The sequence below is a fragment of the Balaenoptera acutorostrata genome, chromosome 7, assembly GCF_949987535.1.
Source record: "Balaenoptera acutorostrata chromosome 7, mBalAcu1.1, whole genome shotgun sequence".
Taxonomy (NCBI): domain Eukaryota; kingdom Metazoa; phylum Chordata; class Mammalia; order Artiodactyla; family Balaenopteridae; genus Balaenoptera; species Balaenoptera acutorostrata.
In genome coordinates this window covers 16,988,847-17,005,310 of record NC_080070.1, presented here as the reverse complement: position 1 = coordinate 17,005,310, position 16,464 = coordinate 16,988,847, and the positions used below count along the sequence as shown (strand labels likewise).

The 16,464-nt window shown below is 39.4% G+C and overlaps 1 protein-coding gene across 2 annotated transcripts in view; it reads right to left on the bottom strand.

Annotated features, from left to right (window-relative positions):
- The window catches only part of PTN (pleiotrophin), a 99,109-nt gene that overhangs the window by 21,564 nt on the left and 61,081 nt on the right, over window positions 1-16,464 (bottom strand). For both annotated transcript variants that reach the window (XM_007177099.2, XM_007177098.3), the window contains exons 2-4: window positions 3,458-3,573; window positions 2,384-2,557; window positions 54-215 (exon numbers count right to left, since the gene is read on the bottom strand). In XM_007177099.2, the coding sequence (XP_007177161.1) occupies window positions 54-215; window positions 2,384-2,557; window positions 3,458-3,572 (451 nt within the window). In that variant the 5' untranslated portion in view covers window position 3,573. The remainder of the gene's footprint in view (window positions 1-53; window positions 216-2,383; window positions 2,558-3,457; window positions 3,574-16,464) is intronic.

Here is a 16,464-nt window from a genome sequence, read left to right as displayed (position 1 = left end):
TGAGTCCCTCAATCCACTCAGATTAAAATTATGGTTCAAAGGCAGGAACCTACCTTGAGGTTTGGGCTTAGTCAGTTTGCCACAGGGCTTGGAGATGGTGACTGTCTTCTGACAGTCGGCGTTGTGGAGGGCTCGCTTCAGGCTTCCAGTTCTGGTCTTCAAGGCCGTGTTCAGGTCACATTCTCCCCAGGCCTGGAACTGGTATTTGCACTCCGCTAGAGGCAGAGTAGGACCAAACAGAAATCTGTGAGTTCCTCTTGGAGTACCATGAAAATAGACACTTTTGTTAACTTTTTGTAGTGAGGTAATTGTAGGTTCACATACAAGAAATAATACAGAGAGATCCCATATACCCTGCACCCAGTTTCCCTCAGTGGTGATATCCTGCATAGCTATAGTCCAATAGCACCACCAGGAAATTGACGTGGACACAGTCCGTAGACGTTATTTAGGTGTCCCCAGTTTCACCTGCACTGATTTGTGTATATGTACGTGTGCACATTTAGTCCTCTGCGACTTTATCACATGTGTAGGTAAGAGTGAGTATCCCCACCGTTAGTATTCAAACAACTTCTAACACAAGGGTCCCTTGGGTTATCCTTTTACAGTCAACTTAGCTTCCGTCTTCCTTTCCCACCTCCTTAACCCTTGGCAATTACTAATCTGTTCTCCACCTCTGTAATTGTGTCATTTTACGAATGTTATATAAACGGAATCATACAGTATGTAATCTTTTGAGACTGGCTTGTTTTGCTCAGCAAAATTTCCTGAAGGTCCATCCAAGTTGTATTAATCAATAGTCTGTTCCTTTCATTGTCGAGGAATCCTCCATGGTATGGATGTACCCCAGTTTGTTTAACCATTCACCAGTTGAAAGATATCTGGGTCATTCCCAACTTTTGGTAACCACTAAAGCTGCTTATACATTCATGTATAGGTTTTTATAAGATCATAAATTTCCATTTCTCTAGGATAAATGCCTAAGAGTGAAACCACTGCATTGTATGGTAAACACAAGTTCAGTTTTGTGAAAAACTGCCATACTCTTTTCCAGTGTGGCTCTACTATTCTGTCTTCCCATCACCAATGTATGAGTGATCTAGTTTCTCTGCATCCTCGCTAGCAATTGATGTTATTTCTAATTTTAGCCATTCTGATAGGTGTGTAGTATATAGTGATGTCTCTTTGGTTTTCATTTTTATTTTCCTAATGGAGAAAAGCTGTTGAACATCTTTTCAGGTGTTTATTTGCCACCTATATATCCTCTTCAGTAAAATGTTTGTTCATGTCTTTTGCCCACTTTCTAATTGGATTGTTAGTTTTGAGAGCTCTTTATATATTCTAGGCATAAGACCTTTAAGACACACTTTTTAAGACATTTTGCGTGTAGTCCTTTAGGGTACCCATATACAATTTAAGATCAAATGTATCTGAATTTCACCATGCCTTTATAGAATTTACCTCCATTCATAAAAAGCTATAACCCCAAAGGTTATAGAGAATGAAAAAGATATAGTGTGTATATTCATTATCCTTCTCCATTGATCAATAGGCCAAAGCACATTTCTGTAAACCAGTGAGAATATTTGGGGCGTTGTGTCCCACTATAGCTGAGAAAGACAAAGAATCTAGAATGTGAAAAAACAGGCAATTTGGGTGTTCAATGGTGGGTTTAAAGTTGGAAGTGTGAAAGATTCCTTCTCAAATAAGGAGATGAGGTCAGCATGAAACTGGCAATAGTCAGTGAGAGAAAATCTGTGAAAAGTGGCTCATAGCAGCCCTGCTGGATCTGGTAAGTAAATCTATGAAACAGTGTGGAGAGTGGGGAGGGAACAAAAGAGAGAGAGGGCCTGGAAGTAACAGAAAGAGATCTGGAGGAGGAGGAGAATAAGTAAGAAGAGAGGAAGGGGAGATCAAAGGAATCTAGAAATAGAAGAAGGGAAGAGAACACTGCTAGGAGGGATCAAGGGCATATTTTCTGTCCATTTTGGTAAGATAGTGGCCTCAGTCAGGGACTATTCTGAGATGCCCACCGAAAGGAAACATGCAGCAATATCTGGAGATATTTTCAGTTGTTGCATTTGGTGAGGTGGGGAGTGCCACAAGAAACTAGTGGGTAGAAGTCAGATTTGCAGTTAAATATCCTACAATGCACAGGACAGACCTCCCTCCAGGACACAAAAACTGTCTGGCCCCAAATTCTGGTAGAACTGAAAATGAGGGACCTGGGGTTAGGCAAGATGCTTGGTTATTTTGCATCTGATAAAATAAACTTGTTAAAATAATAAATAGAGTCAACCTCAAAAAGATGCTTGATGCAAGAATGACAGAATTATCTCAGGGTGGAAGATTGAATCAATAGGACAGAAGGGGTGGGATTTACCTCCAAATTGCTTTTTCCAGTTGCAGGGGATCTTACATCTCTGGGTCTTCATGGTTTGTTTACACTCAGCTCCGGTCCGGGTGCCCTCCCGGGTGCCCAGCCCACAGTCCCCGCTGGTGGGCACACACACACTCCACTGCCATTCTCCACAGTCGGACTTCTTCACTTTCTTTTCTGAAAGGGAGGAAGGAAAAACAATCAACGTCCAGAAAACTCCTTAACTCCTAGATATAACCAAGTTAATTCCTGAGCTCCATAATTGCATGGTTGTGCTTTTTACCTCTATCTTCAGTGTCCAGTAAAGAGTAGGAACTCGATAGGTGTTAGCTGAATGGTTGAATCAACCAATGACCAAGAAATGGAGAAAGAGACCTAAGGACCTAGAACTAATATTCATTTAACTCTTACTATGTGCCAGGGACTGTGCTAAGTGATTTACTGACATCTCCTTTTAGAAGCAAACATTTCTGAAAAAGAGAAGATGATCAAAGTCAGTTAAACCTAAAAAATGAGAAAATATTCTTTGAGAAGTAACAGTTGTCAGATTAGCCATTTCAGTGCATGTCAATGTTCCTTTCTCTGTCTTATGGGTGGAATAGCATAAACTAAATGTGGTGGACCACAGATGTAATAGACTCTCAGCTCCACAGCCTCCTTATGACATTGGGAGTGACACAGAAAAGGTGCTTTATCCTCTCTAAGCTTCAGTTTCCTCCTTTGTAAATATGAGATAAAACAAAACTTGCTTGCAGGACTCTTTTTGAGGAAGAGTGTCAACATAAGTAAAACACTTGATTGCTGGTCAATTTTCTGTATGTTGTAGCTGTTAATATGATCATTACTATTTCAGTCAATAGTTAATGATCACCACCTATACTTCAGGACTTAGAGTGGGGGGTGGAATCAGAGGGGATGTCACTTAGGTTCCTCTAAATACTTGGAAGGAAGGAAGGTGGGAAGAAAGGAAGAAAGAAAAGGAGGGAGGGAGGGAAGGAGAAAAGATAAAAATCAGGTAGTTGGATTAGATGGATGTTAATCAATGAAGAGTTTTGTGTTCATAACCATATTGCTTACCTGGTTTCTCTTTCTTTCCTGCTTCAGCAGTATCTACAGCTGCTAAAATGAAAATAAATGCCAGGAAGGCAGCTGCAAATTTTCGACGCTGCTGCAGGTACTGTTGAGTCTGCATTCTAGGAATAAACAGAGAAACAGAAGAAGGTGGTGTCAACCTAAGTAACTATAGTCATCCTTATAACTCCTGACAATTCCCAAAAACAGCCATGGTGTTGTAGCCCATGTGGATAATCTGAATGGACACAATGAATGGATTACCTGTCCAAGTATATGTTTGCTGTTATCTTCAGATGCATCAATAATGACCAACATCTCAGATTTTTTTTTATCCTTTCCATGATCATGATTATCTTATCATCATAGTTCTATTATTCATTGGTCCACTGAAGAGTAAAGCCCAAAACAGAAGAAGAGCTAGCACACCTTCAATCTATAGCAAAAGCACTTCTAAACTCACATGTGCTGAAAATCCTCTAAATTCTAGGATGGAATGAAGAGTTTACACTTACTCATAATTTGAAATTTGAATAAAAATCCCAGGATAACATTATGAAGACTCCCTTAGAACCTGAAGTCATTTGCGACAGCCTAGTGCCAGTATGATTGCCTTGCTAAGCAACCTTGGGAAGTCTCAGTTCAAGCCCCAGGACAGCCCACTTCTTGAAGCTACACCAAGTCACTGGCTGCAGCAACTCACCTGGCAGTCATTTATCTCTATCTGGTATGTTCATGGTGTTTTATACTTCATATAAAAATGACAGTAATAACGTATGGTCATTAACTCTGAGAATTTTTCTTCCAGAAGTATAGATTGTATAGATTGTTTAGATAATTTTACATTCTCATGAATGTAAACAATAAAACGTCACACATATAAGGGATTGAGATCACTCTATTCTGCAATTTGCTTTTCCTCATTCAAACACATCTATGAAATGATGTCCTTGTCCGTGAATTTTTCCCCCTTTCTGTGACATTGGAAATGCTATCCCTTATTAGTGTTTTTTTAATTGATGACTCTAGGTTCCATTGTATGGATGAAGCATATTTCATCTATCAATTAAAGTTAGTGTTTTGGTCATTTGGTCCTTTCAACGAATCTTACATCCTAAATAGCTACTCAGCATCTCCATTACTTTCTAAAATCTAAAATTAGGTGTTTTGTTCTTCCTCTTAATGCTAAATTTTTATAACTATACTTCACTGATGGTCAGACAGAAAAGTTCCTACTGATGCTGAGACTTTTCCTATGACTCTCATTGGACATGAACTATATGAGAAGCCAGTCTGGATGTACTGGTTGGCAAGTCTTCTCAGAGTTGAGTACCCTGGTGCATCTACACTACTATACATATATCACTTAGCCATGCATCATTTACAATTATTAGGTGTAATGTGAACCAAGGTGAAGGTCTTCTGTTGTTTTCTCCAAAGGCTGTCCAAGAACATACTCTCAGTGACTAACCACTTTGGAGGCGGAAACTTTTCATTTCAACTTTCTTAAAGGGTAAGTTAACTTTTAAATTCAGAACTTTAAAATTTTAACGTATTTCTTTCCAAGTTGGAACACACCTTTATGTTTCATAATTACCTTCGAATACCTGAAATATTTAGATTGTGAATTCGATGAGAATTCAGAAATTTCCATCATGAAAGCACAGCTCTTGAGAGAACTTTCTGACCAAGCAATGGAGAGATGCTTGCAGAGCCTGGTAAAGAAAGGTCACTGAGGAAACATGGCCACTTGGCAGAAACAGAAAGAACTCTTCCATAAATAACACACACGCACAGAGTTATTAATAGAAAGGTGCTATTGCTGGCTATTTTAACCTCAGCATTTCTAGTTTGACATTGCTAAGTTCTTACTTTTATAATTATTTTCAAAAAGCTTTCTCTCAATCAAGTTAAATTCACTTAATTTCAAGAAAAAAAAAATCCCACATGGGCCAGAATTTGCTGACCAAAAATTTCTTTTGAGTCATAGAATGGTCTATTAAACAAGTGATCTTAACTATAGTGGGAGCAGAGAGGAAGGAAGGAGAGAGGAATTGGGATGAGAGTTGGAGAGTTGGTAGAATGGAAGTGCACTCTAGTCTATGTTATTTCTCCTATTGATTCAGAAAAATTCGGAATCTTAATTAGTGGGCAAAATGTTAATTTCAGCTTTTAGATGTTCTAAAGAAAAATGCATGCAATTCCATGTGTACAGGGAAAATGTGTAAAGTATGTGATCAGCAATAGGTGTGAGTTGGAGAATCTTCTCAACCTCTTTTCCCTTCCCTCCTGTTTTGCCTACCATTCTGCTTAAGCCTCTATTTTGATAGCTTAAGATTTTTCTGGGTAGAGCAAATGAAAAAATGGTTATTTAAAAGAAGAGAGTAAGGGAGTTTAGAAAAGAGATGACTCAAATTATCCAAAAGCCCAAGTAGCATGCTGGTGCCTTGGTACCGTGGTAAAAACTTGAGTAATTAAACATGTGTAGATAACAGTTTCCCTTGCTTGTGGTATTTGCATAGTTGATTGTTTATTTGTCCTTAGCATCAAACAAAGGCAAAAGCATCTGTATATGGTTTAATCCTACCTGCTATCCAACAGATGCTAGATGAGCACAGAGGCAAGAGCATTGACCTTAAGGAAGTGGTCAGGATCATGACTTATTTTTCACATGGAGGGAAATAAAACAGTGGCAGAATAAGCCTTGCTAAGTCAGCTCAGTTCTTTTGAATAATTTACTTATTTTCACCCCCTCCTACTGCCATCTTGTGTTGTACTTGCTCTGACAGATTTAATTTCATAGGGTTTAATGGTTAAGTTGAAGACTACCCTAGATGTCTGTTGTCTGGAAATTATTGTTGAGTTATCTCAATCACTAATAAGTACGAAGTTCAAAGTTTCTGAAACCAAGTTGGTTTCTGAAACCAACTCAGGGGAAAAGTGTTAATTTATTAAATCCTTGTCACTTCTATAGAGAAATCGCTGATGAGAAGGAAAAGAGAGCTCTCCTTTCCTTTAGCATTTTAATAGGATCTAGAATTTTTAAAGATGATTAACATCTCGTGTAAATATAAAACAAGAATGCTGGAATCTGTCTCTTAGTGATCTGTTTGGAATGACTAATATAGGATTTGAAGGCAGAAGCTTTGGCTTAAACTTCAGCTCCACCATATAATTTTTGGGATGTTCTTGGGCAAATCACAACCATTTGAACCACTGTTTTGACATCTACAAAGTGGGTTTGATTATAACAACAACTTGAGAGGTTTATTGTGAAAATGCAAGATGTAGACACAGAGCTAACCCAGAATATCAAGAAACATTTGTTGTGAAAATGCAAGATGTAGACACAGAGCTAACCCAGAATATCAAGAAATATATTATTAGTTGTTGAATAAAGTTAATTCACCCCTACACTCGTATTACTTACTAAAAGGAAGTACTTCTTTTTATTAAGACGTAACAAGCATGACACTTTAAGCTGTCTAATATCATCTAAAATCAAAAGATAAAAATTTTAAAAAACAAAAAAGACAGAGATATGATTTAATGCCAACTAAAGATTTGTTCAGCTTTCTAAGGATACAAATTTGTTCAGCCTTTTGACTTCTTAAAAAGTTAAAATAAACTCAAGGACCTTCATCCCCAGTATTTCTTTGGAGTTCGCTGAAGTAAAGAGACTCCATGTTGAGAATTAGGGAAACTGTTGATGTCATTTAACATGTACGAAATGAAAAAAAAATCTAACTTTGCAACTGCATAAGCCTCTTGTGTGGTGAAACTATTCCACTGCCCTCTTTATTTCAAGTACCTAGGATAGGGCCCCAGCACTTAGTTGCCACTCAGTAAAATTTTTGCCAGCAAAAATTATCGCCAAAACATGGTATCAAACAGAGGAATTAATATTCATGCTAAAATGATGTCTCAGCCCTTTGTCTATACCATGGGATATAAAATTCACTGAAGAAATTGGGCTGGAAACAACCAGAATCTAAAGCAGTTTCATACATACAGGAATAGTCAATGAATGATTTGCAATGCTTCTGCATCATATATTACACATCATCAGACTTTTCTAGATATTTTGTGATCTACCTGCCTAAATTTCTGTGAAAAGGTAATTTTTTTCCTTTTTATAGGTCACTTTTCTTTATTTTCACCAACTCTTCTTCAAGTCATAATCCTCATATTGATTTATTTTCAAATGGTTTGGTCATTGCCTTAGATTCCTAAAGTCTCATATAAATAGCCATTATGTTTACAATGGAATCTTTTGCTAAATCAGACCTTCACTTTGACTTTGTTAAGCTTATTTAAACACTAAGGCTTGAAAAGAATGTGTCCCAAGCACGTGTGTGCATGACCTCAGGTACACTCTACTCACACCCCAGAAATGAGTTCAACAGTGTTCCATCTTTGATTTTAACTAAGTGCATTATCAATTAGATGGATAAAGAAGGACATTCGCTTAATTTTGTGTAACTCAATAAAAACAAGCAACTTTCAGGCTGAAATATTTTCATGGCATGGTGGCACCTGCTGGAAAAATGTGATATTTTAAGACATTTTCTTTAGACATCTATTCACCGATTTTTAGAGCACCTACTAAGGGCCAGGTGTATGCTGGGCATGGGAACATGATAAAAGAATATGATTCAGCCCTCCCCCTAAAAGAGTTCTGTCTAACTGGGAGAAAAGGGAGAGAAATGATTCACTATGGTAAATATCATGAAAAGTTTATAAACATAGTGCTAGCTCAGTATATAGGCTCAAGTGATAATTTTGCTTAGCAAGGTTGAGTGAGGTAGAGGGCTGGGTATATTTTATCTTTTTTTTTTTTTTTAATAGTTGAAGTCTTCTAAATAAAGAAAAGAGGGAAGGAAGGGAAATTCAGGCAGAAAGGACCAAATAAGTGAATATGTGGAGATGATGTTTATAATACATTCAGTGACAGAATGTGATTGGAATAGAGTGTACAGTAGCAAGAAACAGTGGGTGGACCTCAAAAGGAGAAAGATGAAATGAGTTAATCCTGGGAGCTGGAAGGGAGGAAGATAGACAGAGTTATTAACTGGTCTGCAGAAGTGAAGCAAGGGAAGGTCAGAGAGGGAGGAAAAGGCTGCATGTTGTATTAACGTGACTAAAACCCTAAATTACCACCAAAGGGGCAGCCTCCATACTCAACAGCTCATCCAGATATCTTTAATATAGTACATTTGTTACCCTTTTGGCTTTGTTTTTATTTTTGTTTATCAGTTTTGTGGCTGTTCTATGTACTTCGGTTCATTTTGGGGTGTTTATTACCAAAGTACTATAATTGGAGCCAAGAATGAGCTCCAAGACTCAAAAAGTTCATACACACACACATTTAAAAATCCCTTCTGATTTTCATTAGAAAAGTAAAGTTGGGCTAAAGCAGTGATTTTTAGAGCACCGGTGTTTCCAGGAAGAGGTCAAAGGCTGCTGCCAGGCGTTAAAGGATCCTGAAAATGTGTGTTGAGAGCCACCCCCTGTGCCCATAGCTACCACGCTTATCTCAGCTTCAGCTGGAGCATCTCCTCTTTAACTACTTTCCTTAGTGGCTTCCTTGTAAGTTTTCATTTGTCAAGAAAGAAAAATGTATTTAAAAGTCACTGGTCTGGCCAATCTCAAGAACTACCCAGTAGGGGATATGATGGTACAAAGCAGTATTTTTTCAAAAGGTAGAAATGGGAAAATGTCTCAAGTAGGTGATGTAAATATGAAATATATTTGAGTATGCAAAATGCCTTGCTTGTGGTAGCAAAAATAGGAATTTTACAAGTGTGTATTTTAACTATTCCATACTTTACAGTAAAGTTGGACATGATTATGTCCTCTTATCAAAGATCAAACACACAGTATAACAAGTATGATTACAAATCTGAGGAAAATATGTCAGAAAATCATAAGGCATTAAAAACAAAATTTTTAATACTGTGGGAAGAGAAGGGCCTTTGGAGTCAGCCAGATTTCTTCCATATAAGCTTCGTCACTTATGATATCTGTGATGTGGACAAAGCAGTCACTCGCTTTTACTCTCACTATCCTCCTGTAAGAAAATTTAGAGTTTCATCATGCAGGCTCGTTGTTTGTTTAAAGATCACAATGAGAGGAGAGCTTCAAGATGGCGGAGGAGTAAGACGCAGAGATCAACTTCCTCCCCACAAATACATCAGAAATACATCTACACGTGGAACTGCTCCTACAGAACACCCACTGAACGCTGGCAGAAGACCTCAGACTTCCCAAAAGGCAAGAAACTCCCCACGTACCTGGCTAGGGCAAAAGAAAAAAGAAATAACAGAGACAAAAGAATAGGGACGGGACCTGCACCTCTAGGAGGGAACGTGAAGGAGGAAAAGCTTCCACACACTAGAAGCCCCTTCACTGGCGGAGACGGAGGGGTGGGGGGGGGTGAAGCTTCGGAGCCACGGAGGAGAGCGCAGCCACAGGGGTGCGGAGGGCAAAGCGGAGAGATTCCCGCACAGAGGCTCGGCGCCGAGCAGCCCTCACCAGCCCGAGAGGCTTGTCTGCTCACCCGCCGGGGCGGGCGGGGCTGGGAGCTGAGGCTCGGCTTCGGTCGGATCGCAGGGAGAGGACTGGGGTTGGCTGCGTGAACACAGCCTGAAGGGGTTAGTGCGCCACAGCTAGCCGGGAGGGAGTCCGGGAAAAGGTCTGGAGCTGCCGAAGAGGCAAGAGACTTTTTCTTCCCTCTTTGTTTCCTGGTGCGCAAGGAGAGGGTATTCAGAGCGCCACCTAAACGAGCTCCAGAGATGGGCGCGAGCCGCGGCTAACAGCGCGGACCCCAGAGACGGGCATGAGATGCTGGGGCTGCTGCTGCCACCACCAAGAAGCCTGTGTGCGAGCACAGGTCACTCTCCACACCACCCCTCCCGGGAGCCAGTGCAGCCCACCACTGCCAGGGTCCCGTGATCTGGGGACAACTTCCCCGGGAGAACGCACGGCGCGCCTCAGGCTGCTGCAACGTCATGCCAGCCTCTGCCGCCGCAGGCTCGCCCCGCATCCGTACCCCTCCCTCCCCCCCCCACCCCCCCCCACCCCCCCACCCCCCCGGCCTGAGTGAGCCAGAGCCCGCGAAGCAGCTGCTCCTTTAACCCCGTCCTGTGTGAGCAAAGAACAGACGCCCTCAGGCGACCTACACGCAGAGGCGGGGCCAAATCCAAAGCTGAACCCCGGGAGCTGTACGAACAAAGAAGAGAAAGGGAAATTTCTCCCAGCAGCCTCAGAAGCAGCGGATTAAAGCTCCACAAACAACTTGATGTGCCTGCATCTGTGGAATACCTGAATAGACAACGAATCATCCCAAAATTGAGGCAGTGCACTTTGGGAGCAACAATATATATATTCTTTTCCTTTTTCTCTTTTTGTGAGTGTGTATCTGTATGCTTCTTTGTGTGCTTTTGTCTGTATAGCTTTGCTTTTACCATTTGGCCTAGGGTTCTTTCTGTGCCTTTTTTTTTTTTTTTTTTTTTTAGTATAGTTTTTAGCACTTGTTATCATTGGTGGATTTACTTTTTGGTTTGGTTGTTCTCTTCTTTCTTTCTTTTTTTCTTTTTTCTTTATTACTTTTTAATTTTTTTATTTTTAATAATTATTTTTTATTTTAATAGCTTTATTTTACTTATTTTATTTTTTTCTTTCTTTCTTTTTTTCTCCCTTTTCTTCTGAACCGTGTCTGACAGGGTCTTGGTGCTCTGGCTGGGTGTCACGCCTGTGCCTCTGAGATGGGAGTGGGGAGTTCAGCACATTGGTCCACCAGAGACCTCCCACCTCCACATAATATCAAACGGCAAAAGCTCTTCCACAGATCTCCATCTCAATGCTAAGACCCAGCTCCACTCAACGACCAGCAAGCTACAGTGCTGGACACCCCATGCCAAACAACTAGCAAGACAGGAACACAACCCCACGCATTAGCAGAGAGGCTGCCGAAAATCATACTAAGTTCACAGACACCCCAAAACACACACCCAGACGCGGTCCTGCCCACCAGAAAGACAAGATCCAACCTCATCCACCAGAACACAGGCACTACTCCCCTCCACCAGGAAGCCTACACAACACACTGAACCAAACTTGGCCACTGGGGGCAGATGCCAAAAATAAATGGGAACTATGAACCTGCAGCCTGCGAAAAGGAGACCCCAAACACAGTAAGTTAAGCAAAATGAGAAGACAGAGAAACACACAGCAGATGAAGGAGCAAGGTAAAAACCCACCAGAACAAACAAATGAAGAGGAAATAGGCAGTCTACCTGAAAACGAATTCACAGTAATGATAGTAAAGATGATCCAAAATCTTGGAAATAGAATGGAGAAAATTCAAGAAAAGTTTAACAAGGACGTAGAAGAACTACAGAGCAAACAAACAATGATGAACAAAACAATAAATGAAATTAAAAATTCTCTAGAAGGAATCAATAGCAGAATAACTGAGGCAGAAGAACAGATAACTGACCTGGAAGATAAAATAGTGGAAATAAATACTGCAGAGCAGAATAAAGAAAAAAGAATGTAAAGAATTGAAGACAGTCTCAGAGACCTCTGGAACAACATTAAACACACCAACATTCGAATTATAGGGATCCCAGAAGAAGAAGAGAAAAAGAAAGGGACTGAGAAAATATTTGAAGAGATTATAGTTGAAAACTTCCCTAATATGGGAAAGGAAATAGTGAATCAAGTCCAGGAAGCACAGAGAGTCCCATACAGGATAAATCCAAGGAGAAACATGCCAAGACACATATTAGTCAAACGATCAAAAAATAAATACAAAGAAAAGATATTAAAAGAACCAAGGGGGCTTCCCTGGTGGCGCAGTGGTTGAGAATCTGCCTGCTAATGCAGGGGACACGGGTTCGAGCCCTGGTCTGGGAAGATCCCACATGCCGCGGAGCAACTGGGCCCGTGAGCCACAACTACTGAGCCTGCGCGTCTGGAGCCTGTGCCCCGCAACGGGAGGGGCCGTGATAGTGAAAGGCCCACGCACCGCGATGAAGAGCGGCCCCCGCACCGCGATGAAGAGTGGCCCCCACTTGCCGCAACTAGAGAAAGCCCTCACACGAAAACTAAGAGACCCAACACAGTCATAAATAAATAAATAAAAAGTACTAAAAGAACCAAGGGAAAAACAACCAATAATATACAAGGGAATACCCATAAGGTTAACAGCTGATCTTTCAGCAGAAACTCTGCAAGCCAGAAGGGAGTGACAGGACATATTTAAAGTGATGAAATGGAAAAACCTACAACCAAGATTACTCTACCCAGCAAGTATCTCATTCAGATTCCAAAGAAGAATTAAAACCTTTACAGACAAGCAAAAGCTAAGAGAATTCAGCACCACCAAACCACCTTTACAACAAATACTAAAAGAACTTCTCTGGCAGGAAACACAAGAGAAGGAAAAGACCTACAATAACAAACCCAAACAATTAAGAAAATGGTAATAGGAACATACATATTGATAATTACCTTAAATGTAAATGGATTAAATGCTCCAACCAAAAGACATAGACTAGCTGAATGGATACAAAAGCAAGACTCATATATATACTGTCTACAAGAGACCCACTTCAGACATAGGGACACATACAGACTGAAAGTGAAGGGATGGAAAAAGATATTCCATGCAAATGGAATTCAAAAGAAAGCTGAAGTAGCAATTCTCATATCAGACAAAATAGACTTTAAATAAAGACTATTACAAGAGACAAAGAAGGACACTATATAATGATGAAGGGATCAATCCAAGAAGAAGATAGAACAATTGTAAATATTTATGTACCCAATATAGGAGCACATCAATACATAAGGCAAATGCTAACAGCCATAAAAGGGGAAATCAACAGTAACACAATCATAGTAGGGGACGTTAACACCCCACTTTCACCAATGGACAGATCATTCAAAATAAAAATAAATAAGGAAACACAAGCTTTCAATGATACATTAAACAAGATGGACTTAATTGATATTTATAGGACATTCCATCCAAAAACAACAGAATACACTTTCTTCTCAAGTGCTCATGGAACATTCTCCAGGATAGATCATATCTTGGTTCACAAATCAAGCCTTGGTAAATATAAGAAAATTGAAATGGTATCAAGTATCATTTACGACCCCAACGCTATGAGACTAGATATCAATTACAGGAAAAAATCTGTAAAAAATACAAACACATGGAGGCTAAACAATACACTACTTAATAACCAAGAGATCACTGCAGATATCGAAGAGGAAATCAAAAAATACCTAGAAACAAATGACAATGAAAACACGATGACCCAAAACCTATGGGATGCAGCAAAAGCAGTTCTAATACGGAAGTTTTTAGCAATAAAATCCTACCTCAAGAAACAAGAAACATCTCAAATAAGCAACCTAACCTTACACCTAAAGCAATTACAGAAGGAAGAACAAAAAGACCCCAAAGTTAGCAGAAGGAAAGAAATCATAAAGATCAGATCAGAATTAATTAGAAAAAAGTGAAGAAAACAATAGCAAAGATCAATAAAACTAAAAGCTGGTTCTTTGAGAAGATAAACAAAATTGACAAACCATTAGCTAGATTCATCAAGGAAAAAAGGGAGAAGACTCAAATCAATAGAATTAGAAATGAAAAAGGAGAAGTAACAACTGACACTGCAGAAATACAAAGGATCATGAGAGATTACTACAAGCAACTATATGCCACTAAAATGGACAACCTGGAAAAAATGGACAAATTCTTAGAAAAGCACAAGCTTCCAAGACTAAACCAGGAAGTAATAGAAAATATAAATAGACCAACCACAAGCATTGAAATTGAAACTGTGATTAAAAATCTTCCAACAAACAAAAGCCCAGGGCCAGATGGATTCACAGGTGAATTCTATCAAACAGTTAGAGAAGAGCAAACACCCATCCTTCTCAAACTCTTCCAAAATATAGCAGAGGGAGGAACACTCCCAAACTCATTCTACAAGGCCACCATCACCCTGATACCAAAACCAGACAAAGATGTCACAAAAAAAGAAAACTACAGGCCAATATCACTGATAAACATAGATGCAAAAAATCCTCAACAAAATACTAGCAAACAGAATCCAGCAGCACATTAAAAGGATCATACACCATGGTCAAGTGGGGTTTATCCCAAGAATGCAAGGATTCTACAATATACGCAAATCAATCAATGTGATACACCATATCAACAAATTGAAGGAGAAAAACCATATGATCATCGCAACAGATGCAGAAAAAGCTTCTGACAAAATTCAACACCCATTTATCATAAAAACCCTCCAGAAAGTAGGCATAGAGGGAACTTACCTCAACATAATAAAGGCTATATATGACAAACCCACAGCCAACACTGTTCTCAATGGTGAAAAACTGAAACCATTTTCACTATCATCAGAAAGAAGACAAGGTTGCACACTCTCACCACTATTATTCAACATAGTTTTGGAAGTTTTAGCCACAGCAATCAGAGAAGAAAAAGAAATAAAAGGAATCCAAATCAGAAAAGAAGTAACGCTGTTACTATTTGCCGATGACATGATACTATACATAGAGAATCCTAAAGATGCTACCAGAAAACTACTAGAGCTAATCAATGAATTTTGTAAAGTAGCAGGATACAAAATTAATGCACAGAAATCTCTTGCATTCCTATACACTAATGATGAAAAATCTGAAAGAGGAATTAAGGAAACACTCCCATTTACCACTGCAACAAAAGAATAAAGTACCTAGGAATAAACCTACCTAAGGAGACTAAAGACCTGTATGCAGAAAGCTATGACACTGATGAAAGAAATTAAAGATGACACAAACAGATGGAGAGATATACCATGTTCTTGGATTGGAAGAATCAACATTATGAAAATCACTATACTACACAAAGCAATCTGCAGATTCAATGCAATCCCTATCAAACTACCAATGGCATTTTTCACCAAACTAGAACAAAAAATTTCACAGTTTGTATGGAAACACAAAAGACCCCGAATAGCCAAAGCAATCTTTAGAAAGAAAAACGTAGCTGGAGGAATCAGACTCCTGGACTTCAGACTATAGTACAAAGCTACAGTAATCAAGACAGTATGGTACTGGCACAAAAACAGAAATAGAGATCAATGGAACAGGATAGAAAGCCCACAGATAAACCCACGCACATATGGTCACCTTATATTTGATAAAGGAGGCAAGAATTTTACTGTTTTAAGGATTTTTTACATAAAGTGGTGTAATGTTCATTTTGAATAAGAAGTTATATGTCAGAGATACATATGTCAGGGCTTCCCTGGTGGCGCAGTGGTTGAGAATTTGCCTGCCGATGCAGGGGATATGGGTTTGAGCCCTGGTCTGGGAAGATCCCACATGCCGCGGAGCAACTAGGCCCGTGAGCCACAACTACTGAGCCTGCGCGTCTGGAGCGTGTGCTCTGCAACAAGAGAGGCCGCGATGGTGGGAGGCCCGCGCACCACGATGAAGAGTGGCCCCCGCTTGCCACAACTGGATAAGGCCCTCGCACAGAAATGAGGACCCAACACAGCCAAAAATAAATAAATAAATAAATAAACCCCAATCTCTTAAAAAAAAAAAAAAGAGTCCCCAAATAAACAAAATTATTTTAAAAAAAAGATACATATGTCAATTCCTAGAGCAACCATTAAAAGAAGTAATTCAGAGTTACAACTTAAAAGAGTAGAAAAATTAAAGTAGGAAACTTAAAATAAGGTTTGATTAACCTAAAATAATCAGAAAAGGAGGGACAAAGGACAAAAGAACAAATGGGATAAAAAGAGATAGCAAGAAAGTATGTGTAAACCTACACATATGAATAATTGTATTAAATACAAATAGACGAAATGTATTAATCAAAAAACACAGATCATCAAACTAAAGAAACGAGCAATACTGAACTTCATGCTATCTACAAAAGACACATTTTAAATATATATATATATATATACACACAC